The 21,377-nt window shown below is 27.6% G+C and overlaps 1 protein-coding gene across 4 annotated transcripts in view; it reads right to left on the minus strand.

The window, feature by feature from the left end:
• Positions 1 to 21,377, minus strand: part of LOC108557785 (BTB/POZ domain-containing protein kctd15) — an 88,951-nt gene that overhangs the window by 7,890 nt on the left and 59,684 nt on the right. Inside the window, exons 2-3 of one of the 4 annotated variants that reach the window (XM_017914562.1) lie at positions 20,684 to 20,754; positions 6,052 to 6,144 (exon numbers count right to left, since the gene is read on the minus strand). In XM_017914562.1, the coding sequence (XP_017770051.1) occupies positions 6,052 to 6,144; positions 20,684 to 20,742 (152 nt within the window). In that variant the 5' untranslated portion in view covers positions 20,743 to 20,754. Of the gene's footprint in view, positions 1 to 6,051; positions 6,145 to 20,683; positions 20,767 to 21,377 lie in introns of all 4 variants that reach the window. The other 3 variants (XM_017914482.1, XM_017914723.1, XM_017914644.1) reach the window with 3 other exon arrangements.

Raw genomic sequence — 21,377 nt, forward strand, 5'->3', positions numbered from 1 at the left:
GACTATAATTCAACTCAAAAGTTAATTTTTAATTGTTGGAAAATAATGGGTTATGGTAATAAACAGATTGATTTCAATTGAATGATGATTAGGTGTGTACGAAATGTATATATGCATGCATGCAGAACATTAATAAAGGTAGATCGTTATTAGTTACGTGGATTATCATTATTTTTGTTCTGGAGTCAATGGAATAGGTGGGCAAGAGAGTATACACCTTTATGGTATTAATAACTAAGTGTGGGCAACTCTTGGATTACCATAATGGTGTGTTAAACACAGACGCAAGACGAATTTGCATATGTTTACATATAAGTAGTATATAATTGACATAATTTAGAACAATAATATGCTCGTGCTCTAATCAAAGATATTTCGGTTTATTCCTTATGTTTTTTATTGTTTGTTGTTGTTTCTGATCATGAAAATACTGTTAGTGTATGTTATAAGTATGCGGAAATGTTGGGAATGCAAATAAAACGCGTTGGGTGGAAACGATGATAATCGATTGGAATCGCGTAATTTGTCCGCTTATTCAGCAAAAGTGGTCGGTCAGATCGTGTGGTTGCTACCAGTTACTACTAGTACAATAAATTATACGAGTCGCGCGAATGGATGGTTCCATCATGCAAATCGCGGATCGTTCATTTAATTAAAGATCTTCATTAACATATAAATCCAGAAGGAAACTGCTCCCCTAGCAACCAATAAATTTTCAATAGATTTGCGTGGATCGTGTAGCGTCACTTCCTCGACTCTTTCATCTCGAAATACGCTCTAATGTGTTTAATTTATGGAGAGATTGGACTTGGATGTGTCTGCCTAGGATAAAACGGAATTGCTGAGGTGCTGTTTGTGCACACGCGGATTAAACTGAGACTCTTTCTTACAGCCGTTCTGACCTTAAGATCGTGGGAATTACAATCAATTTATTATTTTACACTTAATTGTAATTATTATTCATATAGTAATAATTTCTTTATCATTAATTATCTTTATTTGTACAAGAAATGGTATTAATTATTAACAATCTATAATATTTCATGATAAAATATCATTAATAATAGGATATTAATAATCGATAATTTTTATAAACAAGTATTAAAGTATTATTTTTGGATAGATCACTTAAATAACATTTAAACTTTGTTACTTCGCGCTTTCGCCTGTGCGCTTTTGTCTACGCGCTTTTGTCTACGCGCTTTTGTCCTTCAATTACTATACTTTTACAACACATTTCTTTAAAGTTCTATATTTATTTTATAGAAAACTATTTCAATTATTCGACTTACATTTTGTCAACATTTCAAAACAAAGTAAAAGCTATTAATTAATACAATAAATTACAAATTATTATAGAAAAATTATTTGTAATACGAAATATTTTCAAATTGTCATATCGAAATTGATAAATTTTTACTGTAATTATGATTTGGTACATCATTTTTTTAATACAGATGTATTAATGTGTAACCATTTACTTTACAACAATGTAGTTATTAATATACAAACTTATTATTATTTAAAAAAGAACATATAATCAAGTATTATAAAAATTTGGAAATTTAATTTCTGTTGAGGTTTTCTTTATGACAATTTTCATTAAATGTGTTTATAACAGATTGTCTAATTGTATTAATATAATTTCTGATGATTCAACAATGCAATAGAATCAATTTGAAAAAAATATCAAATTTCTTCATTTAACATATTATAAATTCAATAGAAAAGATAAGTAATTGAAAATTAAATTTATAGATTTGGAAAGTGAACGAAAATTATAAGGAAATATAATCTTCTATTTTAGATTTTCTGCGCTATTTTATTCAATTACTATACTTTTTCAAAGTATAGAAAATTGAAGATATAGATTTTATTGTATGAATGAATAAAAATGACTATAATTTTAAACATTCTTTGGAAAGTGAACGAAAATTACAAGAAAGCATAAAAAATCTTCTATTTTTGTTGATTCCTAAATTTAATAAATAGAAAATTACTGTAAATCAAAATCCAAAATGTTTTCATTCAGAGATTCTATAAAAATCTGTATGAAAATGAAGGACAATTAATATTGATGAAGAATATTGAAAGGCAAAATTTCATTTAAATAATTCATTTGGAACAATTGAATTAATAGTGTAACTCATGAATACACTTAACATATTTGAATATTACGAGTATGCGTGTGTTTGTGTGAGCGTACAAGAAACTGAGACAAATTGTAGATGTGATTAATGTCGCGTAGAAATGACACCGGTCGATGGATAAAATACACCCGTTGAATAATTAAACGCTGAACTTACGATCAAAGATCGTATCGATAATATTGATTAATCGTCGCAAATCTCTCGGAAGAAAATCTATAATAATTACGAACATTTCTTATACTTCCTTTTTACATTTTCTCTCTCTCTTTCTTTCGATTCTATCATCATTAATAATCGTGGCTATTATTATTAACAGTATTGATATATTACTGCAGTTTTCGTATCTAGCACTATACAAGTGCGAAGTAAGAATCATGGATAGCTTTTTTTTGTTTTGTTTATTTGCATCATTCATTACTAGATGCTATTAACAGATGTAATTATAAATGGTTCATGGAGCTTATTTGTATCTTCGATAGGCAATTAATTGGTGAGACTTAACGAAGTAGAAGGTATAATTAACATATTAATAATAAATTGAAACTAAAATAACTTTATAAGGAAATACATATTACAAATTTTAAGACGAGAAATCACAATATAAAGTCTAATTATATAATTGTACAATGATATTAGAAAAAAAGTTTGAGAGCAACAGTGGTTGTGAAAGGTGGCAACAACATACATCATGAAGTTGTCGAGGAAGCTTAGCTCGGAGGAGTTAAGCATGGAGATGATCATTATTCGTTAACTAGTTTAAGTCACAGTATTAAGAATTGTATTAAGTATAGAAGTGTAAGAAACGCCATCCTTGAAACCTCACCCCAATTTCTTGATTCACCCGCGCAACTTTGTACTTCGTCAAAAAGAACATAGTTTCATCATAATGAATTATCTTTACAAGAAATGCTAATAATTATTATTGCCTCATTAACATTATTTAATGATAAAAAACATTAAATACTATGAGTAACAAGTAATAAATTATTTTTGGATAGCGCTATTTTTTCAATTACTATACTTTTTCAATACATTTCTTTAAAGTTCTACATTTATTTTATGGAAAACTATTTCAATTTTTATAAATAAATTGAAACTAAAGTAACTTTATAACAAAATAAATAATACGAATTTTAGGACCAGAAATCATAATGCTTTGAAATCGAATATAAACTGTGATTCATTAGAGATTCATTTTAATCATTGATTAAAAAATAGTTTCATCAAAATGGATTTGTAAAAAGATTTGTCATTCATTTTATATGACACATATGTGGCAACACTGTTGACAGATCCTTATGTTTTCTGGATAGTACCAACATTCAAATAATACGTGTCAAAATTGACATTCTGACAATTAGTTTACAGGATAGAGTTGTTTTAGTGACGCCAGTTTTATAATTTTCAAAACAAAAGATAAAAAAAGTATTTCGTGTGTTGATTAATATATAATAAATATTTGAATCGTTTTCTGCATTTAACGAAAAGTTAAGTAGAAATACTTTCTTGCATTTATAATACATTATTTAAATTACACGTATGTAGCCCTAAAGAAAACCATCAACCAAAAGAATAAAAAAGAACTCGATGTGAGAAATTTATTGATTTAATTATTCAGCGAAGAAAGCAGGCAGAGATCAGAAAATGCAAATGAAATGCAAATTACCATTCTTCGACCCCCACAGATCGCATTCTTTCCTATCCTCTCTGTTCTTCGCCATATATTTTTTTTTTTTAATTTTTTATCTTCTCCTTCCATACTCACTGCATTAATATTAGGGTTTATACAAAAACTGATTTCTAAAAAGAAAACCGGTTTTCGAATCTCAACTTTTCTACAAAACCGGTTTTCAAATTTTCCCAAAAATAAAATAGAGAAAAAGGATTTTTACAACTTATTTTCTATTGCTTACACGGATTCTTATCTATTTGTTTTAGCACAACAGTTGTTGTAAAAGGTGGCAACAATGTACAACAGTTGTCAAAGAAGCTTAGCTCGGAGTAGTTAAGCATGGAGAAGATGAGTTAAGATTCGTTAAGTAATATTATTAGTTTAGTAGTTCAATAGAGTGTTAAGTTACCTTCGAGAAGAATAGTTTAAATATATAGTGTAAGCGATATATGTAAGATGTAGTTAATAAACACCAAAACGATTTCTTTGGTCCTTCATCCAAAACACTATTTCTTTCCAGAAATATAAGAAACTCACTTACTACCAAACATATCAACTAAATTATTTGTTCTTCTCTTTGAACCTTCTAATACTAAAAATATTGAAGAATTTTTTTTTTCAAAGCAAAGCTATTATTTCTTTTTTTTAGATAATTTTGGTACAATCTTGATAATATTAGTCCAAAAAACTTAATGATTTCTAAACTAAAACCTTAAAACTAATTTCAGTTTTCATTTTATTCAATTCACGGAACAGACTCGATTTTGTGTCAATGTTTGTATGTTTTTAAGTATATAATTAAAATAATTCATTAATTTTTATATTAAGTTTAGTCTCAAAAACCGGTTTTTTACCTGGAAAAACCCCAGTTTTTTAATTTCATAAATTACCTCAAAAAAACCGGTTTTCAAAAATCGACAAACCCTAATACACAAGAAGAATAAAATCTCGCGTTACATATGTAAAAGATACGAAATGTATATTAGCGAGAAGCACGTTAACCAGCTGCTGTAGACCTGACCGTATTCAAGGTATAAACGATAATGTAATGTGATATAATTTGCTTTAACTCGGAACAAATTGGACCATCATTTCGAGCTGCCGAAGAACAACAAGAAAGAATAAAGCGGAGTAGAAAAAATGTGGGAAGGATATTAAATAAATTTCAATCATAATTTCNNNNACCATCTGTTGCCGTCGTGCAAGAAACGTAATTGGATATTGATTGACTTCAATTTACAATCAAAATCTGTACTAATCAATACTAACTTATTTGGAAAGTTTGAATCTCCTCTATTTTTTCTTCTTCATTATATTTCTTTAAATTAAATTCATTAACAAAAAAACGTAAGTATTGATATTGTTTACTTGATTAAATTAAATTCATTACCAAAAAAACGTAAGTATTGATATTGTATACTTGATGATGTTTTAATTTAATTTTATACAAAAAGTGTAGAAAAACGTAAATTATTAAATAGAAATAAATTATCTTGAAAATTCTCTCAGTACTTTTACCACTTGAAAAAAATATCAAGTAAGATAAAATACAGTAAAACCTTAACGAGCAATTCGCATAACGAGAATTTTGCTTAACGAGCAAAATGAATTGTAAGACAAATTACTCGCTTTACGAGCGTCGTTTCGCATAACGAGTGACAATGAGAAGAGATGTCCAGATGCGCGCCTGCTACATCATTTTTAAAACTTGTAAACACAAATTATATGTGTATTTTTGAATATGTTTCACTATACGAGTAAAAATCCGGAAATTTTGGAACGGTTTAAACTCGTTAAACGAGTTTCCACTGTACTTCTTTATTTTAAATTATTAGATTCCAAACTGAAGAATTTCAAATACAAAAACTATAAGAATAGTTTTACTTTTTTCTGTTCTTTGTTTTTGCATTTTGAGATAAATGAAAGAACAATTGAATCAATAAAAATAAAGTGATATTGAATATACTAGAAAACATAATTTGTAAACTTTTATTAGTGCTTAGCATATGATATGAAGTAATTAAGTAGGAATATCTGTATCAAAATCAATGATTCAATACAAATGGTAATTTTAATTAAAATGTAAATATTAACTTTCAGAAAAAATGAAGAATCTTTTAAAAGTAATTCTATAATGACAAAATACTGCAAAATAATGAATACTAATTAAAATAATGACACTATTTAGATTATTTGTAAGAAAATTCTAAATTTAAGTCCTGTACATACCTCATTTTAATTTGTGTGCTTGGGAACATCGTACGATTAGTTAAGTCTTTTGGCTCCTTTTCCAGGTCATTTCGTGCAATGTCCACTTTCTTCCTGAAAACAATCAAGAAAAACGATATTGTTATTATTGTGATAATAGAAAAATGTTGTTAAATTAATATATATTATGAAAATGAATGGAATAGTTTGTAAAATCAGTGTAATTGCTGTAAGATTTATATAAGAAACACAAATAAACTTTCATCCTGAAAAAAATAAAGGAGAAAAACAATTATTTTTCTTATTACAATCAAGTGTGAATTTGAATGTACGTAAAAATTGTTATTATGATCAAGAAACAAGAAAATATGACTTTAATGGTTATTTTTCTTAAGAAATGAAGATTTATTAATAATAGTTTTTCCATTTAGTATCATGGATAGAATAATTGGAAAATCAGTGCAATTACAGTTGGAATAACATACAAAAATAAATCCAATTATTTATAGAACTCTATCCCATCTAATATTGTGAATTGAATCGTTGAAAATTGTTATAATTACAGATAAAATTTAATCAATTTTTTCTTTCTAGAAAATTTGGAAAAAACAAGACATTTTTATGTTTGAAAAATTTACACAGTACAATAATTACTATTTAAGTAGTAATTATGTTTTTATTTAACAAATTATTTCATATGATTGAATTGATTAATGTAATTTGAATAGTTGTTAAATTAGAGTAATTATATAATGTTTTATAATATAAAAAAAATGTAATCAATTTTGTTCTAGAAAAATTTGGAAAAAAATTACATTTTTATGATGAAGACACTAGAAAATTGCAAATTAAATTCACCTGTTTCCAGAAAATGACGTAAAGAAGAAAAAACGATATTTTTAATAGTAATCAATTGGTTATTATTTTAAAAAAAATATTCCATCTAATATAGTGAATTGAATTGTTTTTTTTTTTTCTAAAAAAAATATGATATTTTTACGATGAAGAAAATTACAATTGGACAGATATCGTTTATTTATTGAATTCAATGTATTCTGACTAATTGCAATGATTCGAATGGTTGAAAAATTGTAGTAATTAGAGTACGTAAAAAATAAAATAATATAACTCCAGGCTGAGATTATTTGCGAAAGCGGAACGGCAATTTCGCGTCCTGACCAAACGCCGTTTTGGTCAAACTCTCTGTCGAGATGTATTAATTAACATCGCACTGTTTGTACTTATATATATACTATACATTCATATATATATGTGTGTATATATTTGAGTCCCTCAGGATACTAACGACAAAAGGATTTCTAATATGACGAATATTATTTGTATAAAACTGCAAAAGCACAAAAAAAATAATTTGTACAAAGACTAAAAAAATGTACATATTACATACCGCTTTTATTTACTCGAAATTTACATTTATTGAATTCTGTATATATAAATATTTGATAATTATTAGTAGTTTCTTCATTAAAAAAGATTATTTTTAACTGCAGAACAAAAAAACTTAATAACTATATAATAATTTCGGGTCTATATTGAAATCCCAAGAACCGAAATATTGACAAACATAATCCCGACAGTATCTTTTATTATTTCATTTTGACTTATTCATAATAAACCTTAACAATAAGAAATAATCTAAAATACAATTAGATTATCAATTGTTGTTACTGTCGGGATTATAGTTGTCGGGATTTTGATACTGTCGCCATTATAGTTGTCGAGATTTCGAATGTTGGGATTTTGATTGTCGGGATTTATATTACCACCGAATAATTTCATAATTTAAGTCTATGACTTTTTTATGAATGAAAGAAAATTTAAGTAAAATTACTAAAGAAACAGCAGAAGCATAGCTTAATACAGTTGCGAATGTAAGGAAATAAATAAAATAGTCATCGTCTCTTGGTTTATTGTTGTTCTTTTGTTTGGGTTCGGTCGAACGATTCAAACATTATCACTGGAACCTGGCCGATCATGTACGTACTGTTGTAACGGGCCATAAAAGGCAACGTGTAAGGTTAATTAAAAGCGCATTAAACATGATTTATGTCTACACAATAAGATGTTTTTCTTTGTCTCTCTATCCGCCCGTTTCTACTTCTTCCAACTTCGCCGTCCTCTTTGTCGTCGTCGTCTCAGTCTCAGTCTCCGTACGTTTCGGAACGCCTCATTATTTGTGTTTCCAGTTAAAAGAATGCATTTAAACTGAACTAACAACCTCGTCTATCTGTGTACACATCGTACATCTTAGCTTATCCCTTTTATTTGTTGCTGCTCCTTTTATGATTTAAGATACTTAAGATCTTGATTTCCATCCAGTTTCTTTTTTGTTCACTACAATTTATTAAACTCCAACTTTTTTCTTAGTATTACTTTTACCCTTTTTTTAAATAACTTTAGTACAATTATCTAAATACTTTTTCTGAATGAAAACACATTTATATAGTTAAAATCTTCAAAAAAATAATTAATATATGAATTTTAAAATAATTGCAATCATATGAATTGTTTAATCTTAGACCAGCGTTTCTTAACCAGCAGCAAACAAACATTTTTGTTGTACTATAATATTTGACACTTTGACGTGATGTAAACATTTTCATAACTATTTTTTTTTACTATTTTAAAAGCATATTCTTTGCTATTGGCTTTTTATAGAACAGCGTTTTTCAACCTTTTTGCTATTCGTATGTTGTTGTACTGCGACCCAATTGCTAATAACATACAATTTTTGACAGCTAGATGAAAGCTGTCATTTCGAAACCTATTGATAATTGAACTCGACCCATAGGCTGATAAACGCTGATCGAAATAGAAGTAATATTTGTTTAGGTTACTTCTCCTGACTGAAAACACATTTATAAAAACTTCTAATCTTCAAAAGATTAATTTATATATGAATTGAAAGACAATCGCAAAGATTTCATAAAAAAAATAACATTACACAGTTTGGAATAGCATTTTTGACACTTTGACGTAAGGTGACAGCTGACATTTTCAGACCCATTGAAAATTTTACTAGACTGCTCGATATATAAGAAATTTCTGTAAGTTTCTTCTGACTGAAAACACATTTATAAGAACTTCCAATCATCACAAGATTAATTTATAAATTGGAAGAAAATTGTAAACATTTTTTTTACAATTTTAAATTCATATTCTTTGCTATTTGCTTTTTATAGAACAGTGTTTTTCAACATTTTTGCTGCGCAAACTAACATATTCGTATGTTGTTGTACTGCGACCCAATTGCTAATAACATACAATTTTTGACAGCTAGATGACAGCTGTCATTTAGAAACCCATTAATAATTGAACTCGACTCATGGGCTGCTCGAAAAATAAGACATTTCGGGAAACGAATGCATTTTTTAGATATTTTGACCTTTTCAAAAAAGAAGCAATGATATTTGTTTCTTTTTTAACGGTTTTAATATAAATCTAATTTATTTAATCTATCTAATCGAATTTTAAGTTTATTTTAAGTTTCTGAGTTTTCGTTTTCTGTTTTTAACCTTTACTTAGATTATGAAAATCATTGATTGTATTATAGTTATTAAAGAAAAAAAATGCAGCTAACACTCATAATATAGTAAACTTTAGTTACGAACGTTTAATAAAATACAATGCAAAATAGAATTTTTATATTTTGTGTATAAGTACTTTCATCGTCTAATAATGAAAACTTTAATTAAATATATGATTGATTGATTGATTGAAATAATAGTTACAATTACTTAAAATAATGATAATAATTTTTCCAAAATGTTGATAAACATAAATTTTGATCAGACAAACTTAAATTTCTCTTTTTTTTAGTGAAGTGGTGATATGTTTAAACATGAACGCATATAGTTGTATAATTTACATGTTAACTGTGCGAATTGTGTGTGGAATTGCATTGCGGTCCAGGCGTTGTTCGTGATCTGGCAGGCCTGGCCTTATGGATCACGGTGTCTGCATGTCCGAAGATAGAGATCTGAATTATTCGGAATGCAAATTGCGTGTAGTATCTGCGGCAATCGCGATTCGGAACGATTTAAACGATCATAATAATATCGAGCACGTGGTTCACATAGTACCATTCTTTATATTGTTTCGATCGTTTCATTCCCAACATATCTACACACAATACAAACAAATAATATTATAAATAAATCAGACAGAAAAATAAAACAAGACTATGTCTTCTGAGGCCGCATTTAATATCTCAGCAGAGTGAATGAAAACTGAGGCCAATTTCATCCAGATTTATTTCTTTCTTTCTTTCAACAATCTCTAAAAACATCTTTCTATTATGAGTTTAGATTATGTAAATTTCATCAAAGTTTATACAATTCTAAATAGTCAACAAAATAGATTAATTGTATTGTTATTACCACCTACGTCTGCATAATTTGAAGTGGTTTTCGCAATTGATGGAAATTCATGTTATGTTTATGGGTGATGTAAGCGTATCCGTTTACATCTGCATTTCGGGAAGTGATGCAAAGTTTGGATTCGTTCAACGAAATCGAATATTAATTGCAGGAATTCGTGGTCTTGGTATGAGGATGTTATAAATCAATCTCTGTTTCCTCTCTAAGTATAATTGAATTTCTGAAAATTTGCATGTAATGTTAATGCAATTTATTTCTAATAAAACACTATAGAAAAACAACAACAATTATTATTTTTTCACATAAAATTTGTGTTTTGATTTAAGAACTACTTAGATAAATGTATTTAGAATATATTTATTTGAAAAGAAATATTCTAATTATTTTCAACTAAAAGTAAAGAAAACAAACTAGAATTATTAGTAAATAATTTGAGAAGATTTTTTTTTTTTTGATTTTATAATTATTTATTAGGTGGCGTACATGTGAGCTTGAGCTCATTTAGCCAGTTAAATTTGAGAAGTTAAATTAAACAAATATATAATACCCATCATCAAGGGTCAGAATGACCCACCTGATATTTGTTTTCAATAGGATTCTATTTACTCTAATTTAGGATTGCATTTTTCAATAGGAGCAAAGGAATCGCGATGAAAGATATTTATTTTATTGTAGAACGCATTTAAAACGTTCTTGAAATCAGTTTCAAATGATGTTAAATACATTCAATAATAAGAATTAATCTGTGTTTGGCGTAAAAGTTAATAATTTGTTCAATTTCTTTAACATTTAATAAAGGGGTCATTTTGACCCATAGAACAATAAGTTTGTAAGATGACATATAGATGGATTTGCCTGTATCAACAAATCCATATAATTTTTTAAAAGTACTAACCTACAGATGACACCAGTCAAAATTTCATGGCAATCTGACGTTATCTGTTATCTTTAAAGTTTCATGATAAAATATGTATTTCAGCTATTCATTGTAATTGTAAAAGTTACCTAGAAATCCCATTAATTAATCCAACTAAACAGATTAAAAAAAAAACAAAGATGTTAAAACTATAAAGACATAGAAAATAACAACAATATATTGTAAAGAATATTCAGTTTTTTTGTATTTTTTTTGCGCAAAATCTTTTGTGAAACTTTTTTCTTTCTTCGACGGATTTCTTGTATAATGATGCAAAGTTTACATTGTAAACGTTTAATTAAGAATGGTGGGTAGAAGCAGAAATTTCGCCCACGAGTGGAGAACTTTGAGGAAACCGATTAAAATTAAGACACACACAAAAAATATACATAACAGCAACATCGAAGCAATAATTATCAAAAGCAAAGGCGAAATTGACACTTGAATAGGCAACAATAATTAATATTAATAATTTATGCAATGTATTTAAAAGAAGCTGCAGATGTTTATGAGTAATAGATTATTGTTTATTAATTATTGTATAGATTTGGAAAATTTATTGAATTAATAGAGTTTAATTGAGTATTGTAATATTAGAATACTTTAACAATTTATCAATCAAGGAATGACTTTAAAGGAATGTTAGTAAAAACTATATTCATTACAAATTGTGTAATAAGTCTTAGAAAACCATAGACTTGAGAAGTATAACTGCGATAGTTTAGAAATGAAGATTATAATATCTGGAAAACTTAATGAAATCATATAGATTTTATAAATAAAACATCATGTTTGTAAACTTTTATGGATATATTACTGAGTATTTTTTTTTAACAACAAAGACAATAATCTTTTCGTCATGAATTTACTTTCAGTTATACATTATAAATAAATACAAAAATACTTTGCATTGTCCTGTTTCGAACAGTGCGGATTCATTATAATCCGGTTTGTAAATCGTTTTTTTTTTGTCCTTTCTATAGTCAAATTAATTATTTCTATACGGTCTTCATTAGTCCAGTTTCAAACAGTCCGCAAGATTTGTAGAATGAATTACCCGGACTATGCGAGGTATTATATACAGAACAAACTCTTCCCTTTAATATAGAAGTATGAATACAATAATATCATAACTTTATTATCAAAACAGTGAATAAAATGTGTTTCGTCGCTCCGATGACGCGTTAAATGTAATTAAAGTCAGGGTGTAATTAATGATTGTTATTATTCTAGTGCATATTTTGTACTGGGATCATTTGTAAATGTGGTTCAGTCGCCGGAATTAATCAACTTGATGCAATTTCGTAACGTTCGGCCCTAAACCTCGCGCTTTCAACCGACGCCAAAACCAATTTGCAATAAATAATATCGATTCGCATCCGCACATTTTTTATTTCGCCAATTTCCTGTTCATCAACGTTTCCCAAAATGCTCAGTATTTTATCAATATTTACATACACTGTAGGATATAAATGTTTTGAGAATTACTTGCAATTAAACTGATGACAATTAAAGTTAGTAAACTAGCACTAATAGCTCAAATGATTAAAAATTGTAGTGATTTCTATTACAAAACATATTTATTAAAGAAAAACATATACTTGTTAGTTTTAATTGAGTCAGAAGATGAAACATTTAAGCTAAAGGAAAAACTAGCAATAAAATGTAAACAAAACTTTACATGTTAGTAAAATTAAAATTGCCTCATTTAAATGCAAGATATATTGATAATTTGTTCATGCAAAACACGTTTGGAATTCAAAAAATGTAATATTATCTTGCATAGTGCGGGAAATCTTAAATTGTATGAAATCGGACTAATCGAGAAACTAAATGCGTACAATAAAAAACCGCACAAAAAGAGACTGTATAAAGTAAAAAACGATCATTTATGTATACAAAAATAATTTTGTAAATTATTTTTTTTAAGAATTTACTATGCTCAATAATGTTTTTGTTTATTTTGAAATATTGAATCTATAGTTAATCCGGACTAATCGAAACAATACTACGACAGGAATTAATTACGTACAATAATGAACCGCACAAAAGGAGACTTCAATGTATATAAAGTAAATAAAACTATCATTTTGTGAATATTTCTTTTTAGAATTTATTTATATTTCACTTCATGAAAATTTAGTTTATTTTGAAATTTTCAATCTATAGTGAATCCGGACTAATCGAAACTGTACTATGACAGTTATTAGTGTATGAAACCGGACTATTCCAGGAAGTAAATACGTACAAATAATAAACAGCACAAAAAGAGACTTGCATGTATAAAGTAAATAAAACTATTATTTTTTAGAATATATTTTTACTTTACTTAATGAAAATTTAGTTTATTTTTAAATTGTCAATATATAGTGAATCCGGACTAATGGAAACAATACTGACAGTTATTACTGTATGAAACCAGCCAATAAAAAACCGCACAAAAAGAGACTTCAATGTATATAAAGTAAATAAAACGATCATTTATGTATATAAAAATAATATTATGAATTATTTTTTTTAGAATTTATTTTTATTTTGCTTAATGAAAATTTTGTTTATTTTGAAATTTTAAATCTATAGTGTATCCGTACTAATCGAAACACTACTATGATAGTTATTAGTGTATTAAACCGGACTAATCGAGGATGAAAATAAGAATAATAATAAAGCGCACAAATGGAGACTTCAATGTATATAAAGTAAAAAAAAACTATCATTTTTGGAATATTTTTTTTTAGAATTTATTTATATTTCACTTCATGAAAATTTAGTTTATTTTGAAATTTTCAATCTATAGTGAATCCGGACTAATCGAAACTGTACTATGACAGTTATTAGTGTATAAAACCAGTCAATAATAAACCGCACAAAAAGAGACTTCAATGTATATAAAGTAAATAAAACGATTATTTATGTATAAAAAAATAATTTTTAGAATTTATTTTTATTTTGCTTAATGAAAATTTTGTTTATTTTGAAATGTGCAATCTATAGTGTATCCGGACTAATCGAAACACTATTATGATAGTTATTAGTGTATGAAACCGGACTAATCGAGGATGAAAATAGGTATAATAATAAACCGCACAAAAGGAGACTTCAATGTATATAAAGTAAATAAAACATTCATTTATGTATACAATGTATAGTGAATCCGGACTAATTGAAACAGTTATTAGTATATGAAACCGGGCCAATCGAGGAACTAAATACGTACAATAATATACTGCACAAAAAGAGACTTGAATAAATGTATATAAAGTAAATAATACGATCAAATTTAGTTTATTAGTTTAGTATAATAGTTTTTCATTTATGTTGGTTGTTTTCTAGTAATCAATCTTGGTAATATTGTCTTCTATCGAATGCAATTTATTGAAGTGGCGGTTTCACTATTATCGAGTCGAAAACATGAAATAGTTTCCATATTTGATACAGTTGAAATGAGTCAGAGGAATTTGAAATGGGAATTGAATTGAATCGGAAAGCCATTTTCGTCGTCGCTGGTTGTTGGTGGGATTGTACGGACCGAAAAAGGACAATAAGACAAATAAATGAATAAGTAAATGGTAAAGAGTTAAAAGATTGAGTAGAAGAAGTCGTATTTAAATGCAATGAGTCAGAGTGAATATTTAGTAAGTGGGTTCAGTTCGAGGTTCGCTCGATGTTCCACCCGCACTCTCTTTGAGGCTGAGACCCCGGCCCATCGCCTTAAGGTCCGGTCCGGTCCTCGGCCCACGCCGTGCCTCGCCCTCCGCAGCAGTCGACGATACCTTCCTTACGTTTCGATACGTTCCTCTCTTCTTTTATATTCGTAGGCGCATAATATACAATATATATATATACATCATGGCTCGTGGCAAAAACCATATGCTTCTTCTCCTCTTCTCGCTCATAAAACCGAACATCAATCCATCCATCCACCTGGAGTCAACATCTCTCTTTCTCTCTCTCTTTCAGACGCACACGCTCTCATGAGTAATCCGAAACGAGAGCAAAGGTTGTCCTACGTACATCAACCTCCTCTTCACTCTCATTCCATTTTTAACATTAACAAGATTACTTTTTTCTTTCTTCGTCGACAATCAATTATTGTCTGCTAATTTGGAGCTCAACATAAAAATCTTTATAAAACACGATAATGTTTACAACAAAATCCTTAAATTAGTTTTTGAACATTAAAAATATTATTATTTTCTAATTAATCCAAAATCATTTCATTTTTCTCTATTTTTTTACTTAGAAATTTAAATTTGATATCAAATAATTTTATGTATACATTTCCAATTAATAATATCAAAATATTTGAAAAATAAAGAAATAAACGAAGATACAACACATGACAATGAGGATAAAATCAATCAACAACAAGTTCAACCACAGCCACAAAATCAAAATTACAAAAAAAAATGTACTTCAATACAAGTTCTTGTAAATAACACATACGCAGTTTTGGCCAGCACAACATCGAATTCGGAAAATCCGTCCACCGTTCTTCATGTCGATGATATGAATAAGTTACCTCAAATTTAGTGGGTAAAAATTCATATACATTGAGGATAGTTGATAACAAGCAGGTCAAAGTGCATCCTATCACAGTAGATCAGCGGTTTCCAACCTTTATGGTACTACGTCTCCCCGAATTTTTTTTTCCGCGCCTCCCTTACCTTTTATTGTTTTAATAGATTAAATAATATAGACACGTTTTATTTATTTGAAGATATTATGGTATAAAAATTAATTTATTAAAAATTTTTGGCGCCTCCCAGGTTGGAAACCGCTGCAGTAGATGAATATTATAGAAGGAAATATCCCATGACACTCGCATCAACTAAAGGAAGATCGCTTATTTAGGATAGTCCTTCTAAATATGCATTTCTTGTGTAATACTGAGAACATAAGGACAGAACTGAAGGAATTTGGAACAATCAGCTGCAGCATTCATAAAATAGAGTATTTACCGTAAGCAAGTCGAAGGAAATGGCAAATAAAGAACTATTGTTTCAACACATTTATACTCTATATTTCATTTATCAATTGATAACCCTTTGGTCTTAAATGAGTCAATAAAAATAGTTAAATAAATAACCTACTGAAATATTCTTTAAACAATGTATAAATTATTTACTATAAATGTTGTGGTTTTGGTTAATTTCAGAGTAAAATTATGCTTATGTTTAAATTACAGTAATTGTATTTTGGATACAATGCGCAATGCAATGTATACACATGAATTGGATACAGGTTAATTTGCAGAGGTAATTCGAAATTAGCATCGGAGCTATGTGAGACAAGGTGGACTTCCTAAGAGCGAAGGAATGCGATTGCACCAAATACCTACGCGCTCCCCCTTTTCAAATTCACAATTCTAATAACTACACAAAAAATGATCCAAAGCGAAAACGTTTAACGCTGTGTGTGTCTCAGTCTCAATCTCTTTTTCCTATTGTTTCTCTTTTATTAAGCATTCGATAATTGTTATTAACTTTTGCAATATTCATTATTACTTGTTCTCTCATTTATTTATTGTATATCCTTTTCTTCTCTTTTTTTGTTGTTTCTTACCCAAGGCAATGAATATACTCGTGGTTTTATTTTCCGTTCTTCTCATATATATATATATATATACAGACTTTTTTTCTCTGTTCTTTCCTTTTCGAGAATGAGCATGATGTTGCCCCCGGGCAGGGCGCTGTGCCCATATAGAAAATCCAGTATTTCAACCTTGAGTCCCGTGCGTTCCCTCCGGCCATACCTTGCAGCGTTCAGGTGTGCTATGGCATTTTTATAAATCATCAAAAGACTTATCGTCCATCTCTAAGACAGCTCCACCTATACATATGCACTACATCTGTACACTACATACATACAAACGTACAGAATTTACCTTTTACGAATTCGAAACAAGATCTCCAAATTACAATTTGTAGTCTACAATAAATGAATACAACTTGTATCAAGTTTCTTTCATACAATCTCTACCTAAATAAAATTAGTCGATCGATATTCGTTATTTCCTCTCTTGAATTCTCATTATATTATTTGGTTTTCATTTTGTTTCGTGTTTTTTTGCATGTTTGTATATATTTTAATGGAAAGCGATTGCACCCTGACTGACCACTTGCTCGGAACGCTTAATCACATCAAAAGCTAATTGCATTGAACGGGCATTTACACTGAATGAGCAAATATTAAATCTTCAATTAATTAAACCTCATCCAGTGGCGGATCAGAGAATGTTGGTAAACCCTTTGATGATGATAATGCCAAGGAACCAATCAAACGGACAAATTAAAAAATAATCTTTCTCATTAGATTCACGATTTATTTCATAATATCAATCATGATCAATTGTATATAAATGTTATTTATAAAGAACAAAATCGTTCGTAATGTCAAGCCTATGCGGACAGGCGGCGGATATATCCGCCCTATTCATTTGTTTGCTTATTTACTTTAATTATGCAATTAATTAAAATTTCTAATTGTAGAATTAAGTGCGAAGTATTGAGTAATTAACTTAATTAACTAACGCATATTAACTACATTACTAATAAATTTCATTATCTAATTATGAATTAAGCAAGAAGTAATTGCTTATGTCTATTCATTTATTTGCTTACAGTTTACTTTAACTGTACAATTAATTAAAACGTCTAATTATTGCATCACTTGGCAAGTATCAAGTAATGACTATATAACTTAATTTAGCAAAAGTATAATAACTAAATTACTTTATGATTCATTAGGCAAGAAGGAATTGAATACGTGCATTCATTTGTTTACTTACATTTTACTTTCAAAATGCACTGAATTAAAATTTCTAATTGTTGAGTTAATTGGTAAGTTTCAAGTAATGAGTCATTATCTTAATTAACTAATGCATATTAACTACATTACTCATAAACTTCGTTACTTGATGATTAATTAAGCAAGAACTAATTGCTTATGTAGTTTGTTCATTTATTTGCTTACACTTTACTTTAACTATACAATTAATTAAAATTTCTAATTATTGCATCACTTGACAAGTATAAAGTAATGAGTATATGACTTAATTTAGTACAGTACAGTACAGTATAATAACTATGTTACTTTACGATTCATTACGCAAGAAGTAATAAAACATGTGTATTCATTTGTTTACTTATATTTTACTTTAACAATGCACTTAATTAAAAATTATAATTGTTGAGTTAATTGGCAAGTTTCCAGTAATGAGTATATAACTTATTCATAAACTTCATTATCTGATGATTAATTAAGTAAAAAGTATTTGCTTATTTCAATTCATTTATTTGCTTACACTTTACTTTATACTGTACAATTAATTAAAACTTCTGATTATTGCATCACTTGGCAAGTATCAAGTAATGACTATATAACTTAATTTAGCAAAAGTATAATAACTATATTAATTTATGATTCATTAGACAAGAAGTAATTGAACACTTGAATTCATTTGTTTGCTTACACTTTACTTTAACTATGCACTTAATTAAGACGGTCAATTGTTGTTCGGACAAGTTAATGAAAGGTGAGGTAGGTGAATGTTCCAATTTGCGCACAGATAAATAACGTTATTACAACTTTATTAGTATTAGAAAGTGCCTCAATAATTCATCGCAATAATCGCGGCAATTGTCACCCAATTTGATGTTCGTGATTTGTAACTATTTGTCCATGTGTATACATTTTGCTGTTGGAAATGAGAGACTATTAAATGTTGAAAGGATTCGAAAAGGATGCGAGAGATAATTGTCGACCTTCGGTTTCGTATCCGAATAGATTATGTAATGCACGTGAGGAATTCCTTAAACGCTTTTCGACTGCATCGATCTTCATAATGCCGATCGCGTTCGACGCGTCAAATTTATAATGTCGTAAGTAATATTGATAGATTATTATTTCCTTGAACATGTTCAAGATTATTATTTAGTTTTTCATTTGACTGATGAGTCAGGTTTTTAAGTGTGGAATCTCAGCTTTTCTGAATGTTTCAATTTAAAACATCAACTTTAAACGTCAATATATATTAGAACGTCAACTTATATTTAAACGTCAGTTTATATTAAAACGTCAACTTACATATAAACGTCAACTTACATTTAAACGTCAATATATAATAGAACGTCAACTTATATTTAAACGTCAATTTATATTAAAACGTCAACATACATATAAACGTCAACTTACATTTAAAAGTCAACTTACATTTAAACGTCAATATTTATTGAAACGTCAATTTATATTTAAACGTCAACTTACATTTAAACGTCAATTTATATTAAAACATCAACTTAATAAAAATATGTTTTTGTTTGACTTTTCTCTATTCAAAATTATACAAAAATGTTTTTCATGTTTTACAATTTTTGGTAATTTTGAAAAGAAATATTTAAAATTTTCTGAATGTTTCAATTCAAAACGTCAACGTCAATTTATATTCAAACGTCAACATACATATAAAAGTCAAATTACATTTAAAAGTCAACTTATATTTAGACCTCAACTTAAATTTAAAAGTCAATACTACTTGAAATAGGAATAATTTAAAAAAAAGTAAGATTTTGTTTGACTTTTCACTTTTCAAAATTATTATTCATATTTTCCAATTTTTGGTAATTTTGAAAAGAAATATTTAAAAATTTTCATTTTTCATGTTGAATTAATAAAAAAAAGTCTGAAAGAGTATAAGAATTTACATAATTTATAATTGAAAATGATATTTTTTTTTAAATCTGAGAAATAGTTAATAAAAGTTTTTCCTACTAACTGAAAATTTTCTTATATTTTAAAACATATTGTGGTTATATTAAGATTTTGTTTGACTCTTCACTTTTCAAAATTATAGGGATTCATATTTTCCAATTTTTGGTAATTTTGAAAAGAAATATTTAAAAATTTTCATTTTTTATTAAAAAAAATGTCTGAAAGAGTATAAGAATTTACATAATTTATAATTAAAATTGAAATTGATATTTTTGTTTTAAATCTGAGAAATAGTTGATAAAAGTTTTTCCTACTAACTGAAAATTTTCTTATATTTTAAAATATATTGTGGTTATATTAAGATTTTGTTTGACTTTTCAAAATTATAGGGATTCATATATTCCAATTTTTGGTAATTTTGAAAAGAAATATTTAAAAATTTTGATATTTTTTTTTAAATCTGAGAAATAGTTGATAAAAGTTTTTCCTACTAACTGAAAATTTACTTATATTTAAAAAAATATTGTGGTAATATTAATTATTTTAAAAAGTAAATGTATAAACATGTGTTTTGGTATTTTTAGGTTTCTTTTTTATTAATATATTAAATCAAATTTGTTCATACATTGTATTGATCCACAGTTTCCTCCAGTTGTCATTCCTGAGTTTACTGAATTCTTTCATCTCTTGTCGATACTAAAACCAATACTTTATTTTTTATTATTATATTATTATTATTATAATCAAAGGAACGACGATGTTTTTCGATGCACAGGAAATATAAATATGATTTGAAATTGATATGATTGAAAAGTTGTTTACATGAATTCATCACTTTTAAAATTGAATTTAGAGGTAGATTTGATTAAATATAATCATACATTTTTATAAGTGAATTAAAACATAAACGCAGAAAATATCAATTATAAATGCAAAATTTAAAAAAGCTTTGATTTCAGAACATAATTTATATGATTTATAAAAGTACACTATTTTTCATTCATAAATAAGGATTGGTTTAGTGTCGATACAAATAATAAATAATTGCGTTGCATAACTTTTTGACAGCTGTCAATTCCTTAATGATGACAGCTGTCATTGTATTGACATTTGTAAATTGGTTGACAGATGTTTGTGAAAAGTATTGATTAAAAAATTAAAAAATTGGTTGTTCATATTTATCTTTTGATATTTGGTAGCTTTATTGCAGGATCAAAAAATCGAAGTATCTTTTGATCTGTAAACACGGAGAAAGCATCGAACCGGTCGAAAATTAAGTGAGCTCGTGACCAATTAATCGGTGAGTGTTTGTGGGCAAT

This window comes from Nicrophorus vespilloides, unplaced genomic scaffold, assembly GCF_001412225.1.
Source record: "Nicrophorus vespilloides isolate i.1.1-1 unplaced genomic scaffold, Nicve_v1.0, whole genome shotgun sequence".
NCBI lineage: Eukaryota > Metazoa > Arthropoda > Insecta > Coleoptera > Silphidae > Nicrophorus > Nicrophorus vespilloides.